At 47.9% G+C, this 18,778-nt stretch overlaps 1 protein-coding gene across 3 annotated transcripts in view; it reads left to right on the forward strand.

The window, feature by feature from the left end:
- The first annotated feature begins 4,205 nt into the window (after positions 1–4,205).
- Positions 4,206–18,778, forward strand: part of LOC116103277 (actin-85C-like) — a 32,732-nt gene continuing 18,159 nt past the window's right edge. The window contains exons 1-4 of one of the 3 annotated variants that reach the window (XM_031389007.1): positions 4,212–4,483; positions 4,651–4,795; positions 9,006–9,146; positions 11,516–11,644. In XM_031389007.1, the coding sequence (XP_031244867.1) occupies positions 9,030–9,146; positions 11,516–11,644 (246 nt within the window). In that variant the 5' untranslated portion in view covers positions 4,212–4,483; positions 4,651–4,795; positions 9,006–9,029. Of the gene's footprint in view, positions 4,484–4,650; positions 4,796–9,005; positions 9,147–11,515; positions 11,645–18,778 lie in introns of all 3 variants that reach the window. The other 2 variants (XM_031389008.1, XM_031389010.1) reach the window with 2 other exon arrangements.

The following is an 18,778-nucleotide window of genomic DNA, read 5'->3' on the forward strand; positions in this document are numbered from 1 at the left end:
CCCACAGCCAGGGCACAACTGGTCTGCTTCCAGTTAGAGCTTGTTGAACATTGAACAGATGGTTTCAGGAATCTCTGTTGGTCACGAATTGGTACCTTTTTTTCCTCCCTCGGACAAAGTCCTTTTAAGGAGACCCGGTATAGCTGGGCAGTGGTGGCGCACGCCTTTAATCCCAGCACTTGGGAGGCAGAGGCAGGTGGATTTCTGAGTTCGAGGCCAGCCTGGTCTACAGAGTGAGTTCCAGGACAGCCAGGGCTACACAGAGAAACCCTGTCTCGGGGGAAAAAAAAAAAAAAAAAAAAAAAAAAAAAAAAAAAAACAGCAACAAGAAAAAAGGAGACTGGGTGTGGTGGATTTAACCTTAGACACCAGGTTCCACTGTTCACAGGTGAACTCTGGCTGTGCTTTCTATATATAGCCTTAAATGGGTGACCTCAGCACTCTCGTTTGTGTGTGCTAAAAGTCAGTCTTCCAGTCTTCCTACATCGCTGGAGAAAGACATTCAAGCACATGGTAGGAGGTTCCTGTCTTACTAGTGCTTGCCAATTGGCTATGGTTCTAGTTTGTTTTAGCCCTGGAGCCTAGTGAGGGTTTGATGCATGGTGCCCTCATACCTGGTGCTCAATGACTGCTGGGCTGCTGCTCCCTGCTCTCTGCCAGCTGTGGGCCTGCTACCCGCAGATGAGGTTCACTCTTCCCTCTCTGGGGTAAAGAGTAAGCCACAGAGTCCTGGACTGTGGACTGTGCTAGTGTCTGCCAGTCACCTGCTACAGTTCTCCGTGTAGCTTCAACTCGGGCTTTTATGGCCCTTGCCAAGTGGGGCCACCCGAACTGTGCTCTGGGCGTGGCTACCCTGACAGTCTCCTCATACCTCATCAGGAATCAGAGAGATCTAGATTTCGGGCTGGAGACATGAGCCCCTTCAGAGTGGCCCGAAGAATCGTTTGTCCTGTGTTCCTGGAGGTAAAAACAAGATCTACCCTGTTGGTTCTAGTGACAGGGCCAAGACACCTTTAGAACACAACTTCACAGTCAGCATAACACACCTGTGACCGTGAGAGGGCCCTTGATTGCCTATACGTTCTGTAATATTGTGTGACTTAGCCAAATGAGTCAAGGAGATGAGGGAATGGAAGCAACTTGCCCTGAAAAATGTGTCTGTCAAGTAGCTGAGACCAAGTTTAAAAGTGGCTGTCTTCATTCCAGTCCTACTGCAAGGGATGGGCCAGGGGACCTGGGGCAGAGTGCATGTAGTACACACACACACACACACACACATACATACACGCGCACGCGCGCGCACAACTATTGTTCTGAGATCTGTCCCACAGCATGGAAGCCATCATTGTAAATACGCTGTTTTCCATTTTTAGTTTGGTTTTGTTTGTTTTGTTCTGTTTTTTTAGGTAGTTTTCTGTGTAGTCAGGGTTGGCCCAGAATCTGTGGCAATCTCAGCTCAGCTCCCAAGTCCAGGGCTTACAGATGTGTACCCGCATGCTTGCCTGGGTTCTGGATTGAAAATATTTTTTTTTAAAGCTGTTTAGATTTTTTTTTATGTGTATGTGTTTTGCCAGTATATATGTAAATGCACCTATACTGGTGCCCAGAGGCCAGAGAGGGAAATGGATCCCCTGAAACTGGACTTACAGATGGTTGTGAGTTGCCATGTGGGTTCTGGGGACTGAACCCCAGCCCTCTGGTAGAGGGGCCAGCACTCTTAACTGCTGAATTGTTTCTTTAGCCCCTGGTTTAAAATATTTTTTTAAAGAATTGCATTTGAGGGCTGGGGAGATGGCTCAGTTGGAAATGGGCTTGCTTGTGCAAGCTTGAGGACCCGAGTCCTGATCCACCAAAAGCCAGATCCTAGCATCTGTAATCTCAGAGTGCTGTCAAAATGGGAGCCAGAGGCATGTGAACCAGACAGCAGCACGCATGCACGTGTACACACACACACACACACACACACACACACACACACACACACGAAAAAAAAAAAAGATGATTTGACTTAAGCCATACATAGGTCCTGTTGATCCTGCCCTTAGAGGCTCCAGAACGGCAGCTGCTTGGTTCTCCCTCAGCCTCCTCCACAAAGCACACGTGTTAGCAGAAAGCTGTTTTGCTCCGTGCTTTGCTTTGAGTAATACTGTTTCTTGAGAAGCCCAGGCTTCTTCCTTCCCAGGCAGACTGGCAGGCAGCCAGGTGTGAGCCAGATGTCACAGATGCCACATCTAGAGCACCGAGATCAGCTAGGCACAGTGCCTTCCAACTCCCTTTTTCTCCGTTGTTCTTGCCACAGTTCTGTTTTGCAATCATGCTCTCTGCCTCCAGCACCTCTGGCTGAGAACTCTCCTGGGGCTGGGCTCAGGAGCCAGGAGCCAGGAGCTAGGAGTCAGAAGGAACTTTAAGAAACTGAGAACCCCTGATCCCAATCCTACTCCCTCAGTAGAAGGCAACCAGGCTGCAGTTCCTGGTCTCTCCTCAGTCTCCTTGCTCTGGACTCTAATGCAGGAGCAGCAGCCACCTCCAAGATGGCACCCCAGGACTACCTTCAGGCAACCCTGTAATCTGAAGGACTTTCCACACAGAAGAACACTAACCTGTGTAACCAACAGACTGTAGTAACACCAGATGGAGTATGTCCTCCAGGTGTGCATGGAGGTCACAGTACTTCAGCTTGTGGTCTCTGGGCCCATGTGGTTTATTGGGGAGGCATCATCATATCCTAAGTACTTTCACTAGGCTGGATGGAGGCTTCCCATCCATAGTGTACCAAATCTTGTGTACCTTGGAAGCGGGGTCCCTGTCCCTGTGGAGTTTTCAGATGAGATGGCAAAGGGGTACCTTTCATAGCCTCACAGGCGGCTCAGGGTGGGACTACCCATCCTAATGCTTCTGGACTCCCACACCTCAAGGACAGTGTGACACATGATAAGGTCATCGTTGGTGCATTTGGCTTGTTACATTGGAGGGTGAATCAAAGGCACAGGGAAGTGAGAGAGAACCCATCAGTCTAGCAATGGCTTTATGACTCATTAACCACACTCTAGAAAGTTCTGTTGGAAGGCCTTTCATTTTGTCCCACCTGGTTTCATGCCTTGGTGTCTTAGGGTTTTTATGGCTATGAAAAAACACTGAGGACCACAGCAACTCGTGTAAAGGAAAACATTTAATTGGAGGCAGGCTTACCGGTCAGAGGTTTAGTCCATCGTCATGATGGGAAGTGTGGTGGCATGCAGGCAGACATAGTCTGGAAAAGTAACTGATTGTTCTACATCCTGATGCAAAGGCAGCAGGAATACAGAGTGACAGTGGGGTTAGCGTGAGCATCGGAAACCTCAAAGACCGCCCCTAGTGCCTTCCTCCAACAAGGCCACACCCCCTAAGTGCCACTCCCTATGGGCCAATGGGGACCATTTTCATTCACACATCACACTTAGCTTCTGTGTATGTCTACCCACGTTCAGATACTGTGTCTACTCAGCCACGAGGTCCTGGCTGTGTGTCTGTTGTCTCTTTCAACCATAACCTTGAACAGAATCCACTGGAGATATTGTCACTTGGGACTGTAAGAAATAATGGTATTTTCCAATGATGCTTTGAGGTCTTGTTAAACATAAATAAAATCTCTGGACCCCAGCCAGTCCCTTGTGGCACCTCTTATCCCTGTCCTGACTCACCAAGGCAACACGGAAAGGCCTCGGAGTAAGCCCGGTTAGTTTCAAGCCTCAATTCTCATTTCTTTTTTCTTTGTGAGACTTAATAGCCCAGGCTGGCCTCCGACTTGCTATATATATCCTGCTTCTACCTTCCAACCTTCTAAGGGCTGAAATGAGGGTACAGGTACTGATGAAACCCAGGGCCTCAGCATGCTAGGCAAGCACTCTACTGAGCTATACTGCCTGGCCGCTCCCTTCTGGAATGGTGTTTGTGAAGTGTTGACTTTATGCTGTGGTTCCAGAGCAGACACTGGAATGTTCTCCCACATACCAAATGTACCAGGGTCTTTCCCTGACATTGCCTTGGCCCTGCCTGAAGCCTTATGTTCCTCCTTCATCCCTGTGTATTGAGTATCCCTCTTGATTTCCCATCATGCCCTGGATCAACAACCCTGGCCCGAGGCTGAGGGCAGTGACTCTACAGAAGTCCAGACCTCTTTGATGTTTGGGTCCCTTGTCATTCCAGATGGAGGCCTTGGTTCTCCCTGAGGTCCCATAGAAGGTCAGACATCTAGAGGGACACACAACAAGAGTGAACCTAGGGACAGTGAGGAACCAGTGTGAAACCCTGAAGCTTCTCTTACAAGATCATTTCAAGCAAGGGCTGATAGCCATGCCTGGGTGAGGCCCTGAAGTCACAGCTGCATCACAATGTCCAAATGTCCCAGCAGCAGGGAAAAGCCCACGGTACCCAGAGGGGCCCACAACACTTTGCAGAGGGGGAGGGAGGAAGAGGAGGACTGTGGCCTCCCTCAGAGACACCAGTAAGTTCCATTTTCCACCAACTTCATGATTTGGTTCAAGGGGGTTGGTCTCTCCCTGGTGGAGTGCAGGTTGTGCTTCACAGTGGAGCGCCTTCATTGTTTGGCCTGAGTTTCCCTGCTGCTTAACTTATGTCTCTTGGATTCTTTTTTTTTTTTTTTTAAATGAGGAAAGGGACATGTTTAAGCTAGATCAACTGATCCTGAATAAACACACTTGGGATCGACCACAGATGCCCAGACTGTCACCAGGGAGCACGTAAACCTTGAGTGACTGGAGCCTTCCACCCTGCTGTTTCCAGAACCCTGAACCAGGTGAGATTGTGAGCTTCTGGTTTCTTGTGAGCAGCCAGTCAATGGTTTTGTGCTGTCTGCTTGCCTCACCCTGCGGTGGGGAAAAACTTCCGTCTAGGTGGAAAGGGAGCCAGGCTTTGTGTCTTCTCTGTGCTCTGGTTTCTTCTCTGAAAGCAGGAAGCCCCCTGACTCCCACAAGCAGCTCGTGACATAGGCAAAAACCTTTCAGGCCCAAAACAGGAGTTACACAGTTTTGGGTGTTTTGTTTGTTTGTTGTTTGGGGTGGTGGTGGTGGTGGTGGTGGTAGTGTGTGTGTGTGTGTGTGTGTGTGTGTGTGTGTGTTGGATAGGCCTTTTTATGTAGTCCTGGATGATCTGGAACTCACTGTGTAGCCTAGGCTGTGCTTGAACTCAGAGATCCTCCTGCCTCTGCCTCCTCAGAGCTGCTATTAAAGGTGTGAGTTGCTATGCCTAGCCACAAACATTTGTTTTAAATGAATGACCAGAAACCAAGTCACGCTGGCTCCCAGGCTGATAATAACACCTAACTCCTGTCATGGGTTTTCACGGGCTCATCCTGTCAGCAGAGGGGCAACTGGAAGGGCTAGATTGTTCAGCCTACCAGCTCCACCAGTAGGAGCATGGGAAAAATCTCTGCTCTAGGCCTTGGATGCTCTCTGGGAACATTCTTGTTTTGGGTTGGTGGCTGTTGTCTGCTAAGTTAACATGTTTCAAAGGGCTTCCTACACTGCAGAATCACAGGGATAAGCCAGACATTAATGGCTATTTATGGGACTCACAATAGTCCAAGATAATTTGACTCTGAGTCTGCAGCATTCCAAAGCACCCCCATCATGACATTCTAGTCCAGCGGTTGTCAACCCAGGGATCTCGACCCCACAGGAATCACATAGCAGATATCCTGTTTATCAGATATTGACATTACGATTCATAGCAGTAGCAAAATTACAGTTATGAAGTAGCTGCAAAATCATTTTATGGTTGGGGGGTCACCACATCACCAGGAACTGTATTAAAAGGCAGAAGCATTAGGAAGGTTGAGAGCCATAGTAAGTCAGCCTTGTGCAGTTTTGAACACAGGTGTGGTTTTTTCCCCCCTGGGAACTTCATTTCACCATAGAAAGGTGAGACCATGTGTGACTCTGAAACCCAGTGGCCGCTGGGGCAGATGCAGCTGGTGATGCTGTGTGGGAACAGGTGTTGTAGTCTTTCCTTTAGAAAACTCTGTGCCTAGAAGATAAAATGCCAACTCTCTTCATCTGTGCTCTGTAAGAGGCAAGTATGGGCCTTGCTGAGACCAGTGGCTTCGCAGGCATATATGTGAATTTTGAAAGAAATTCTACCCAGCTAAAGTGGTTCACGTCTGTAATCCCAGCCCTCAGGAGGAGGCTGAATCAGGATTGCTATTAATCTGAGTCTAGCCTGGGCTACAGAGGAAGACCCACATCTGGTGTTGATAAGATGCAATCATGAGGCATCACACACTAGGGAGGGATTGCTCATGGAAGGAAGGGCTGGGTGACATGGTGTCTGTTCTTATTTTTAAGAAGTTGACATAGTCATTTCAGCTTCTAGCAGCTACTACCTGCTCAGTTGTAACTGTCATACCAGAGGCAGAATCTCCACCAGAAAAAGATGGTTCCCCAAAGCCTTGGAGAACCCCAAAAGTGCTAATTACCCTCTTTTTATTTTCTTAAATGATTTTGTTTGTTTGTTTGCTTATTTATTTATTTTATATACATGACAAGTACACTGTAGCTATCTTCAGACTCACCAGAAGAGGGCATCAGATCCCATTACAGATGGTTGTAAGCCACCATGTGGTTGCTGGGAATTGAACTCAGGACCTCTGGAAGAATAGTCAGTGCTCTTACCCATTGAGCCATCTCTCCAGCCTGCTAGTCACCCTCTTAACTCTGCTTTACTGCTGTATTTTTGAGAGAACACCAGTGTCTCTAAGGTGTTCTCTGTCTACACAGTGGAGCACAAATACGATACAAGGGGGGAAAGGGACAACAGTTAATGCTAGCATCATGGCAGGATCTCCAGAACAGGAACAAAATAAGCAAACAACAAAGTTCTCAGGTGTGGGCTCTGACAGGTGAATGCAGGTACATTTATTAGGATTGTTAAGGACATGGGCAGAGCTCTGAAGAGAGAAATCAGGCCCCACAGACAGGCCTCTTACTACAGCTCTCTGGGGAAGAAGATGTTTCCACAGCTAGCACCTGCAGGTTCTCTGATTTGCAGATAGGAAGCAGGAGAGGTGGAGTGATTATGTTATCCCTCCATACCTCTGTTGATATAACTTACCCCCTATGTGAGAATCTGAGCTAGAGATCCACAGACAATAGGCTCTCAATAGGTAGCCTGGTGCCTGAGTGGAGAAGAGCTATGCAGGTCTTGTGGGGACAGAGATTTTGTGAGAGGCCCAGCAGCGCTGACCAAGGTGCCCCCGTGGACCCTCTAGCTCTTGGGGTTCTGCATGAGGTGGAAATTACATACATAGGACCCCTGTTGTAGATTGTCCTGGTGTTGTTTATATTTTGATACTAAGTTTGCTTCCCCAAGAGGGGTTGTCTTAGATGAGGAGTGAATCATGTACTCAGGTGACTTCATGTCAACCTTTTCCCCATTTTAGCTTGTAAAATAGAGGCTAGAGCTGGTGATTGGGCATGGAAGGGAAAGGTGGGGCTAAAAGTTTTAGATAGAGGGAGAGAAAGGAGGGGAAGACAAGGAGAGGAAGGAGTGAGAGGAAGACAGAAGAAGAGGAGGTGGAAGGAAAATGGAACAAAAATGCATGGCCTAGAGAAACTGCGAGTTGCGAGGGACTTCGTAGATGGGGAATATAGTAATGCAGTGATAGACCTGCCCAACCTAGGCACACAGCTTATATTCATATTAATTGAGTTGTGTTTTCCTTACATGGGCTTATTTGGGTTAGAGATTTACCACAACAGACCCCAACCTCATTTCTTGCCCAACTGTAATCTTTATGATAGAAGAGGAGTTATTTTAAAGATTATTTTTATGTCTCTGTGTGTGCATATGTATGAATGTATGTGTACTGCAAGTATATAGCTACCTATGGAAGCCAGAAGAGGTCACCAGGCTTCCTGGAGTACAGGAGATTATGAGCTGTCAGTGTGGACGCTCAGAGCATCTTAACTGTTGACTCTTTAGCCCCAGGAGGAGATATTTTAGGATCGGTTGTGCTATGAGACCACTAAACAACGGAACCCAAGGCATTGGAATTGTCCCAGGAGTCTCACACTGGGGAGGGAAAGGCTGAAGTATGGAGCCATACAGAGAGGGGAGCTTGTCTTCCAGAGACCTCACAGAGTTCTGAGAACTTGTAAGACCCCCTTGCAGGAGAGACTGGAGCTGAGACAATGATGGGTCAGTGAAGGGCAGGACCACACTCTAACCAGGACTCAGCTCTGCACTCTTCCTGCCCTCTGTTTAAGCCTGAGCCTCATGTCTGGCCCTTGAAGAGGGACTTGGGGATAAATGGACCTTTTTGTCCCTCTTCCCAATATGATCATATTGAATAAATCTTTCTGTGCTTTTCACAGTTGGTTTTTAAGATGATAGACTGGGGACAAGTGGCTGAGCCTGGCTTGTTGGGGATGTCGGGGCCCAGGCTTTTGCCGTGAAATATGTTAACATATGCAGTGTGCACAGCTTCCTGAGCTGTGCAGCCACGGCCACTCCTGCGTCCTTACATGTGTCCTTACATGCTGGTAAGCAGGTCACTCCATCCCTCCCACACACAGTGCTCTCCTCAGGAAGGCCTGGCCTCGTCCATACCACAGGGTTTGTCCCAGTTTGTCCACACCAGAGGTTTCAGAGATGACGTTTCTTTAGTGTCGAACCTAGGGCAAACCAGGCAGACCCACAGTGAGCCTCACACCCGGACAGGAGTGGTTTCCTTGTGACCCTTTCGTGGCCTAAGCACTCTAAATAAAACTTTCTGTAAATGCTTCACTTGTTTTGGAAGGAGCATTTGAAGCAGGCAGAGGCACAAAGCTACAGCCCAGGAGAGGCTCAGGATGAGTGGGTGCACAGAGCTATTTAAAGCTCTCCGTTCCTAACAGCACCTGCAGAGTGGCTCTCACTCAGGTCAACCTTGCTCTAGGTACACAGAGGGCCTGTCCTGCTGCCGGCACAGTCCCTGCTGAGATAAGGGATGGTGTGCTCTCTCCCTGCAGGTGTCTCCAGGTCACCACCACGAGATGGACAAAACCCCCCTCATCTGTGACTATGGTTCTGGCTTCAGTAAGGTGGGCTTTGCAGGAGCTCAGGCCCCTCGGGCTGTCTTCCCCACTATCCTCGGAAAAATGAAACATACCGTGAGTAGTCCCTGGCTTCATCCTCCAGCCCCCTCAGCTGCTCTTGCTGTGGCTATCATAGTTTCCAGCTCTCTTGACTTCCGTACTGCCTGTTCCCTGTCAGATGGCTCAAGAAGGTGGCCTTAGGGAACAGACGAGAGAACACGAGCAGGCTCTTCCGTACCCTCCAACACGGGCAGCTGCCTCTGGGTGCAGCTTTTCTTTATCTTTAGTACCACTCCCTCTAGCAATACCACTTGGGTTTCAACTGGAGCCTCTGGCAGCCTTCTCCTCCCACTTCAGAGACCCTTTCTCTGAGCTTGATTGGCAGTGCCCCTCCACACAGATAGTGACTCCCACTCGCTCTGTCATTCCGGTAGCCACGCTTCCTCAGTGGCTCTTTTTCTGTAAATGTAAGGTCTTAATGTGGGTTGTACCTGAAGTCATCCCATAGCCCCACAGAGAGGGGAAGTAAGCACGCACTAACGATACTGTCAAGCCTCTTTGTGGGAATGTCCAGAGAACCCCAATAGATGCCTGGAACACTGGAGAGTCCTGATCTCCATAGACTCTTACTCAGTTCTATGTAGCATGTGAGTTATAAACCATATACCCGTATACAGTATTGGAGAGAAAGACTGTGTGAGTGTGGTGAACAGCCAAGGCACATGATGTTTGCAGAACCACGGCCAAGAGGGAACACTGTACAGAGAGCAATGTGGGGGCCGGCAATGCTCATGACTGGTTATGTGGCATGAAACAGAGGGGCATAGCATGGGAAAAGTCAATTCGCCATGAAGACCATAAGCAGATTTTCTACTCGGCCTTTCTCCTCCCTCTTCTTCGGGCTTGCCTTCCCTTAGCCATATTCCCCGTTAGCCTTGCCCCAGCCCTGGGCAGCAGGAGTGAGTCCTATGTTCAGGAGAATCTGCTTTCTTTTCTTCAGGTGAGAGACTCAGCTGTACTCTAGGCCCCGGGACACTGATCTCTACCCAGGGTTGGTGACTGGCAATGAAGGCAGCTGGGGTGTTTGATGGGAGGCCTGCAGGGGACAGAGAGGCTGGGCAAGAACAAAGTCATTGTTTCCATTGCAATCCTGGCCCATCCACAGGCCACCAGACCAGTAAATGGTGGCTTCAAAGCTGGGTTTGATCAGGCCTCATACCTGACCTCCACACACATTCTGAAAAGCATCCAAGGAGGTACAGCATTGACAATGCCATATCCCCCTGGCCTGTCATCTGTGAGGCCTCACTCCACACGCTCCCAGCAGTGCATAGCGTCCACAGGGAATTGTTCCCACTTAACAGAAAAGGGGATGGAAGCTTGGGGAGGTGAGCAGCTCACCTAAGGTCTTGGCTGGTGGTTCTCAGATCAAATCCAAAGCTAAAGAAAGGGCAAGATGGCTGAGAACAAGCTCTGGGCAGCGGGGCTATGATTGCCCAGGCCTGTAAACTTATTGTACTGCAGCACGCCTATAGCATCCCTGGGATGCTCCACTACAGCAAATTATCATTGCACCGTAACACTGCAGCATAGTTCCACCATATAGCTGCATGATAACAGATGGTACCATGCACCCATACATCATTGCCCAGCCCTTTGACTGTCCTGTCACTCTTACACCCCGTCCCTCTCCCCTGTTGCCCTACTACCCCATGCACATGGCTTCCATCTAGCTTAAGCACTAGCTTATCCCAGAGACCCTGATCTCCTCTGATGAGTGAGTGTGATTGGGGCTTCCTCTGTGGTCTCATTGAGCCAGCCTTCCATGTAGAATGGAACACTCATTTTCCCTGTTTCCTTCTTTCTGTGCTCAGACGTGGGCATCACCTGATGTCTCTTCGGTCTTTGTTCTTTCTGGGCTTCCTGCCCCTTCATCTAGCTAGCCCTGCTTAATCTTCACAGCTCTGATCCTAATGTCGGCTTCTGTTTGGTTGGTTGGTTCTGGTGGAATGAGGTAGATGCCCAGCCCCTCTTACAGTATGGAAAGTTCAATCCACCTGAAACCCAGGAGCCAGCTCATGCTGCAGGCCCTTTTCCAGCAAGCCTCCCAGACCAAGGGTGTAGGATGTGCCCCCATGCCTTCCCTCTGATAGTTTTTTCTCTGCTGGCCTCCATTTCTACACACGCAATGTGAATGTCCTCACAGCGACCCTCAGCAGCCATGGACCTTGAAGGCAATTGTCCCATTTGCTAGTAACCACTGCTGAAAGTGTGCATGGTTGGAGAGCCTCCTCCATGTTTAAGCTGGTGATCATGGTGACCAATTCCCAGCAGCCTCAGGGCACTGGCTCAAGTCCACACATGAAAGCCATGTATAGTAAGCCTAGTCCCAGCCTGCCACTCTCAGGGGCTGTCCTGTCCTGCCTGTTTTTTTTTTTTTTCAGAATGTGCTAGAGGGGTTGGAAGAAAAAGACTGGTTCATTGGAGCTGAGACCCAGAGTAATCGAACAGAGCTGAATATGTACTACCCCATCTCCCGGGGAGTCATTACCAACTGGGACAATGTAGAGAAGGTGAGCTACAACCCCTGGGGGAGGGGCCAGTCATGTCCCAGCCACTGCTCTTGGCACTGAGGAATGTTGTTTGTGTAGGATTTTTTAGGGGGGGGGAGGGCACAGCTTTATTTATTGAGTTCTTATGTCTATTACCTTTCCAACCCTTATTCCACCCTAATCCCTTCCAATTCCACAGCAAAACATAGGAGAGAAAGGAGATTCGAGGGGAAAGGGAGCATAGACTCTTTAGACTACTTTCTGCTGTTTAGGGTCAAGGGGTTCCTTGGGACAAGTCCAATTTTTGTAGTTAGGATAGCTCCAATTTCTTTTTCTAGTCTCTTTGAGCATTACTACTTGACAAACCTGCAGCACCAGAAACCACCAGCAGCACCCTCCTCATAGCATATGCTGGCCCCTCCCAGGGCTCTGGCATTTATACCCTTTTGAAAGTTACAGAAACTATCTGCAGCAGACAAAACCACACTCCTGCTAGAGCACAAGGCAAATCATAATCACCTGCTGTGAAGCAACCTCTTACACCCCTCCCCACCCCCGCACCTGGGATTAAAACAAAAACATTCCAGGCAGTGGTGGCGCATGCACACCTTTAATCCCAGCACTTGGGAGGCAGAGGCAGGTAGATTTCTGAGTTCAAGGCTAGCCTGGTCTTACAGAGTGAGTTCCAGGACAGCCAATGCTACACAGAGAAACCCTGTCTCGAAAAACAACCAAAAAAACCCCCAAACAAACAAAACCCAAAAACATTCACATAACATAACTGGGTGTTTAAAGAAACCGAAGTTCTCGCTACAGGAGAGACCTGCTGTTTGAGCCTAGCTCTGTTGCTGTTCTCAGTACCTCCACAGTCACAGCCTCAGGGGTCCAAGTCAGGAGACTGCAGTTCCAGTCCTGCATCCTCTACTTACTGCCCACACCATCTGGACAAGTCATGGCCTCTGGGACCCTCAAGGCAAAGATACCTTGCCTATAAGATGATATGATTCTTCCTACGCTACCACAGCTGATGGTAGCTGAGAGAGAATGATGGCTAAGAAGTCATCACCCTCAGGGAAGTGACACATAGGTCTGACCAGCCCTCAAGACACCTGCACTTGAGGCATGTTGTTTATGATCTGAGCCCTAAGGCAGCCACGATGAAGCTCCACAACTGTAGATTTAAGCCTGAGACATCTGTTGTGTCATAGCGTTCAAGGTCAAGGTGTTGGTACAGGACTGCTGCTGAGGGCTATGAGAACCTGCCTGCCTCAGGCTGCTCCCTGGTTTCTGGAAGCCTTGCTGACAATCTGTGGGGGTTCCTTTACTTGTAGAGCATTACTTCAGTCTCTGCTCTCATCTCTGCAGGGCATCTTCCCTGTGTCTTCAGATTTCCCCCTTTCTCAGTGTAGTAAGAGTTAGATTAGTTGGTGGCACACACCTTTAATCCCACCATCTGGGAGGCAGAGGCAGGTGGATTTCTGAGTTCGAGGCTAGCCAGGGCTACACAGAGAAACCCTGTCTCGAAAAAGTGAAAAAAAAAAAAAAAAAAAAAAAAAAAAGGTTAGATTAGAGACAAACCATTCCAGTATAAACTCCTGTCAGTGTTACCAATGACACCTGCTGGGAACCAAATTTTGGTCCTCTGTAAGAGCAGACAGTGCTCTTAACCACTGAGACATCTAGCCCAAGACATGGCCATTAAAGCTGAGCTGTGTGGAGGTATTCATTTGCCATCCCAGCTCCATGGTGGCAGAAGCAGGAGAATCAGGAGTTCAAGGTCAGCTTAGACTACTAGGCCTTGGGTCAAAACAAAAAGGTAACCAAATTAAAATGAGACTTCTACAGTGGATCCTAATTCATGTGACTGTGGCCTAAGAAAACATCAGGACACAGATCATGACCATGTGAAAAGATGAAGAAGAGACAGGCCTCCAAAGGAGTCATTGGTGGCATCTCCATATCAAATCTCCAGCTTAGGTGTGAATGTCAACCTGTGCTCAAGGTTCTAAGTTCACCCTGTGGGAACGAATGAGTTTACTGGTCTGACTTACACAACACAGGAGAGGGGTAACAGAAAGGAGCAGAAAGTTTTGGGGACCCCAAAACAGACACATTGGAATGTCTTCAGTCAGCGTGGATGATGGCTTCTCCATTGTATTAGTCAGAGTTCTCTAGAGTAACAGAACTTAATGAATCTCCATCTATATATAGAAAGGGGATGTATTAGAATGGCTTACAGGCTGTGGTCCCGCTAATCCAACAATGGCTGCCTATGAACAGAAAGTCCAAGAATCCAATAGTTGTTCAGTCTATGAGGCTGGATGTCTCCGCTGCTCTTCAGAATACTCTGGAATCCTGAATGGCTCTAATGCCAGTGAAGGAATGGACCTGATGGTGAGAGCAAGAGCAAGTGGTCCAGAGCTAAAGCTTCCTTCTTCCATGTCCTTTATATAGGCCACCAGCAGAAAGTGTGGCTCAGATTAGAGGTGTGTCATCCCACTTCAAAAAAATCCCTCATGGTTGTGCACAGCCACTTTTGGATTTAAGTTAATTCCAGATATAGTTGAGTTGACAAGCAAGGACAGCCATCACCTGAAGCTGGGCCCCTAGCCATCTTAGCCCCTCCAGAACCCACAAGGCCACATGCAACTAGGGCAGAATGTTGTATCAATGGCTAGGAGAAGGGGCTGTATACTCTGACAAGAATGCAATGACCCTGCCCATCCTCTCCTGGGAGGGAATGTCAACAGTGTAGGGGCTGGTTCCGCAGATTTACAAGCAGGCATCCCCTGTCTAGTGAAGATAATGGCTCAGAGGCTAGAGCCTTATAGCAGGAATGAACAGCTAGCCTCCCTGGCAACCCTGTCATCTGAGGCCCACATTCCTCAGTGTGGTCTCTTCCATTTGAAAGATGAGGATGGAGACTTGTAATATGTAACTGTTAAATTATCCAGTATTTATAGCAATAAAACACGGGACGCATAAGCTGAGGTAAAATCCTGCTAGTTCAGTGAAGTAACTTTTATTTTCTGAACTATATACAAAATATTTTTACCAACCTGATTCTACAGCTAAACTGCTAGCTCCGTGGAAATCTCTTTCTGTGTCATTCCACCTAGCTAGTCTACCTTTCTCTTGAGCTCTTTCATACCCAAGAGGGCTCCTTAGCTCTCTTTATCTGTTGTTCCTGCAAGCCCAAGGAGAAAATTCCTATCTCTTACCTGGAGCTCCTTCCATGAAGGCTCTTTTAAGCCAAGGGAGACAGAACCTATCAAAGGCCCAATTGCTTATCAAAGAACTCTCTAGCTCCTCCCTTATGTCCTTGACAGGCTGAACCTTGTAACCTTCAAGGTGGGTGGCTCCAAGCCAAGTCAGTTGGGGCCATTTTACCTTTACAATCAGGTAAAAGGTCATCCAGTTCACTTTGCCTCAGGTCATAGAGCAAAGACTAGAAGACCTCTCCCAAAGGACTTGCCTTAAAATAGACAGGAGCCGGGCGATGGTGGCGAATGCCTTTAATCCCAGCACTTGGGAGGCAGAGACAGGCGGATTTCTTAGTTTGAGGCCAGCCTGGTCTACAGAGTGAGTTCCAGGACAGCCAGGGCTATACAGAGAAACCCTGTCTCCAAAAACCAAACCAAACCAAAACAAAATAGACAGGAGCCTTCCATTCTTTAGCACTCTTATCTATGGAGGCTTTCTGAGGCACACACAAACTGTATCTCTAGGGGACACACCCAGCTGCATCTGACAACAGCAATATCTATGTAAGCTTGTATATTTTGCTAACAATTAGGTTTTCTAGGTACAATAGTCAAATATCCTGTAACAGAAGGCTCACTAAGGTCACCTCCATGGTCTTGAGTAGGCCCATATTATGTGGCAAACTTCTATCATAGCTGGGCTTTCTCTGTGACACCCAAACCATCTGAATTTCCACCTCATCCCTGAATTTTGGTGCATACATCTGTCAGCCATAAGACCCTGGAGACCCTTTAGACAGTGCTGGGTCTGTCAATCCCTGCCAGCCCCATTCTATAACTTCAGGCCTGATGTATCATTGGAGGTACATTGCAGATCATCACCTGCATCTGTCCTTGATGGTGAGCCAGAGGTGCTGGTTATAGGTCAGCCATCCTTTGGAATTATGGAGTCTTGTCCAGGGCCTTTTCAGACATCCAGATTCCTGGATTACTGTATGCAATAGCAGTACTTGCAGGATGTCAACCAAATCCTTTCATGTGTTCCACGTTATCTCTAGTTACGTTACAAAATCTCAGTGTTGTCACCTCACCAATTGCTGGGTACTGAATTGCTTAAAGAAATCTGAGTATTTTCTCTGCTGGCACTGCTTCAACTTGCTTTAAGACACCCTTGAACTTTTGACCCTGTTGGATCTATGAGGCGAGATCCATAAGGTTACACGTGACAGCTCACACGTGGGAGGTTTATTTAGGGAGACAGGGAGGGATACAGAGGCTGCCTCTGGGCGGAGAGAAGAAAAAAAGACGTCGGGGTGTGGGGGGGAAACGGGACTTTTTTTGTTTTTTGTTTTTTGTTTTTCGAGACAGAACTTTTAATCAGGGATGTGGCACGTGTGCAGGAGGACATTCAACCAACTGGACAGTGGGAATGTGTAGTGTAACCCCAGCTAGTAATGCCCTGTCCTGCTGTCTCTGGGCCCCTAGGGCTGGCCGTGGAGGTGCCTGATTGCTAACATTCCTCCCTTTCGTTTATTATAAAGAGGAGGAGCCAGAAGGGGAGTGATGGTGAGGCTAAGGATATAGGCTCTCAGGCTACTTCCTGACTACTGGGGACCACGGCATCTGTGGGGACCCTAAGAAAATTGGGATGCTGGCCAAGTCCTGGGAGAGTTGGCTAGTTAACTACTGTTCAGGATCTGCTGGACCATCTGTGGCTAGGAAAGAGCAGGCCCAGTTGCAGTCTGCAAGGGTGGACCAGAGCACCTGTGGGTAGCTTCTCTGGAGCTGTCCTGGGCGCAGATTTTGAGTAAACACCTGGACTTGGCAGGATTCTGGAAAAACAAACTCATATTAAGGGCAGAAGATAAAGTTAAGTAGGTTCAGGAGAAAAACATTTTTCTTAGGTGTACACTTGAAACTCTTAGGCTCATGGTCTTGATAGTTGAGGGGAGGGGAGTCCCAAAACCAGGGAAAGGGGAAGGAATTCAGCTCTCTGGGATAGGCAACAGGTAGGAAAATTAGTCTGTTGATTGACAGGGGTACTTATCCAGAGTCCATTTGCCCCATAGGAGGTGGATCTGAGTGGATTTCCTGAAGCTTACAAGAATCTTTTTTAAGTTTACAGAAAGAGATAAATTTTAGACATGTTAAATTGTAGTCTGTACTGAAATCCATATTTTAGAAAAGGGTAGTAGATAGCATATTTGTGTCACAGTAGAGGCTTGGTAAACAGTTTTTTTGTTGATAGCATAAGCACTCCTTAAGGTGAGCTCGGGAAAGGCAGAAATCTTCCGGGATGCAGGAGAACAGGAGGGCCTTCTTCTCCTGCTGGATTTATATAAACCCAGGAGGGCTGGGTGTATATAAATTTAGCAGAATGAAAAACACCTGTAAGTCTCTATTTAAAAGACAACCAAAGGAAACATAAAATCTTGAGCTGGTAACTATGATAGTGGATCATATAGTGGAAGGCTTTACCACTGATACACTAATAATTGATCAGAACTCCATTGGTCAATGTTAGAACTGAACTTTCAAAGTCCTAACATAACAGTAGCGAGGGGAAGAAGTCAGAAGCCGTTTTTATTTCTTTTACATACCTCAAGTCACCTTATCACCATCTAGGCCTTCATTTGTACTTACCAACCCTTAAACACCCTGTAGACCCTACAATACTTTCTTAGATCCTCTTAAGGTTCTATATCTTCATACCTTACATAAACCTTAGATTTTTTTTCCCTGTCTTATCCTTTTCCATCTTATCATTGACGCAGGCAGTGGACCACTGGGAGCAGTCCTTGTAAAGGGAGTTGAGGGCTAGTACCTCCTAAGCATATCTGAGGTCAATGATAATGTGTCAGTCATTATCTGCTCTAAACTGTACCTTGTGAACATAAAACAAGAGGTTGAATAAAGTTTAATCTTGTAATTAACTGCATTGGTTCTTTGCATGACTTCAAATATATTTCTAAACATACTAAAGGACTTAACCATGTATAAGGTTATAGACTTAGCTTTCAGAAGAATAGGACTGTCATGCTAGCTTTTGACATTAGAAACTGCAGGGAGGGGGAGGGTGTGCAGGTCCATCAGGGCAGGCCAAGGGCTTTGGGGTATGGACAAAGATGAAGTTCCCATGGGTGAGGAAAGAGTCACTGGCCAGGGTCCCAGGTGTCCCAAGGACACAGGTAGGACTTAGAACCAGTTGATACAAGCTGGAGAGCTAAGTCATCCTGAGGCTAGTCAGGGACCAGGGCAAAGAGCCCAAGCAAGGCAAAGTGCTCCATCAGACAGGGCTCATCCAATACCAGGATTTATAGAGAAAAAAGGAGAACTGTGCCAGTAAAAGAGTGAAGCTTTGCCGAGGCAAAGGGTCTGTGATGAGGATTGGCTAGAAGGGCTGGCTATAGCTCTAAAAGCAGTGGCCGGGGGTTCATATGGTCCCAAGAACACCAAAGGGGTGCCAGATGCTCAGTGGTCACTCTGGTAGATCCAGGAAAGCACTTATGTCAACCAGGATGGGAAAACTCACCAATTGGTCGGTGTTGGATACACAGGAGTCCAGTCATCAGGTGGAGGAAAGCGAGCCTGCAGCAGGTGGACTGGGGATAGGGTCCCAACCTATCCCCACTGTGGGGTGCACAAGCACCAGAGAATCCTAATCCAAGTTCTGGCTCCAAATGTTGGATCTATATGGCAGGATCCATAAAGTCACACAATTTGACAGGTCTTCTCACCTAGGAGGTTTATTTAGAGAGGTGGAAAGGGATGCAGAGGCTGCCTCTGGGTAGAGGAAAGAAGAAAAGGTGGGAGGAGAGGAGGAACAGGCCTTTTATCAGGGATGTGGCACACTCACAGGAGGAGGACATGAGACATGAGGGGACACTGAGAATGTGTAGCCTCTCGGCAGCTACAGTGATGCCTTGTCTTGCTGGCCATGGAGGTGCCTGCT

This window comes from Mastomys coucha, unplaced genomic scaffold, assembly GCF_008632895.1.
Source record: "Mastomys coucha isolate ucsf_1 unplaced genomic scaffold, UCSF_Mcou_1 pScaffold21, whole genome shotgun sequence".
Taxonomy (NCBI): domain Eukaryota; kingdom Metazoa; phylum Chordata; class Mammalia; order Rodentia; family Muridae; genus Mastomys; species Mastomys coucha.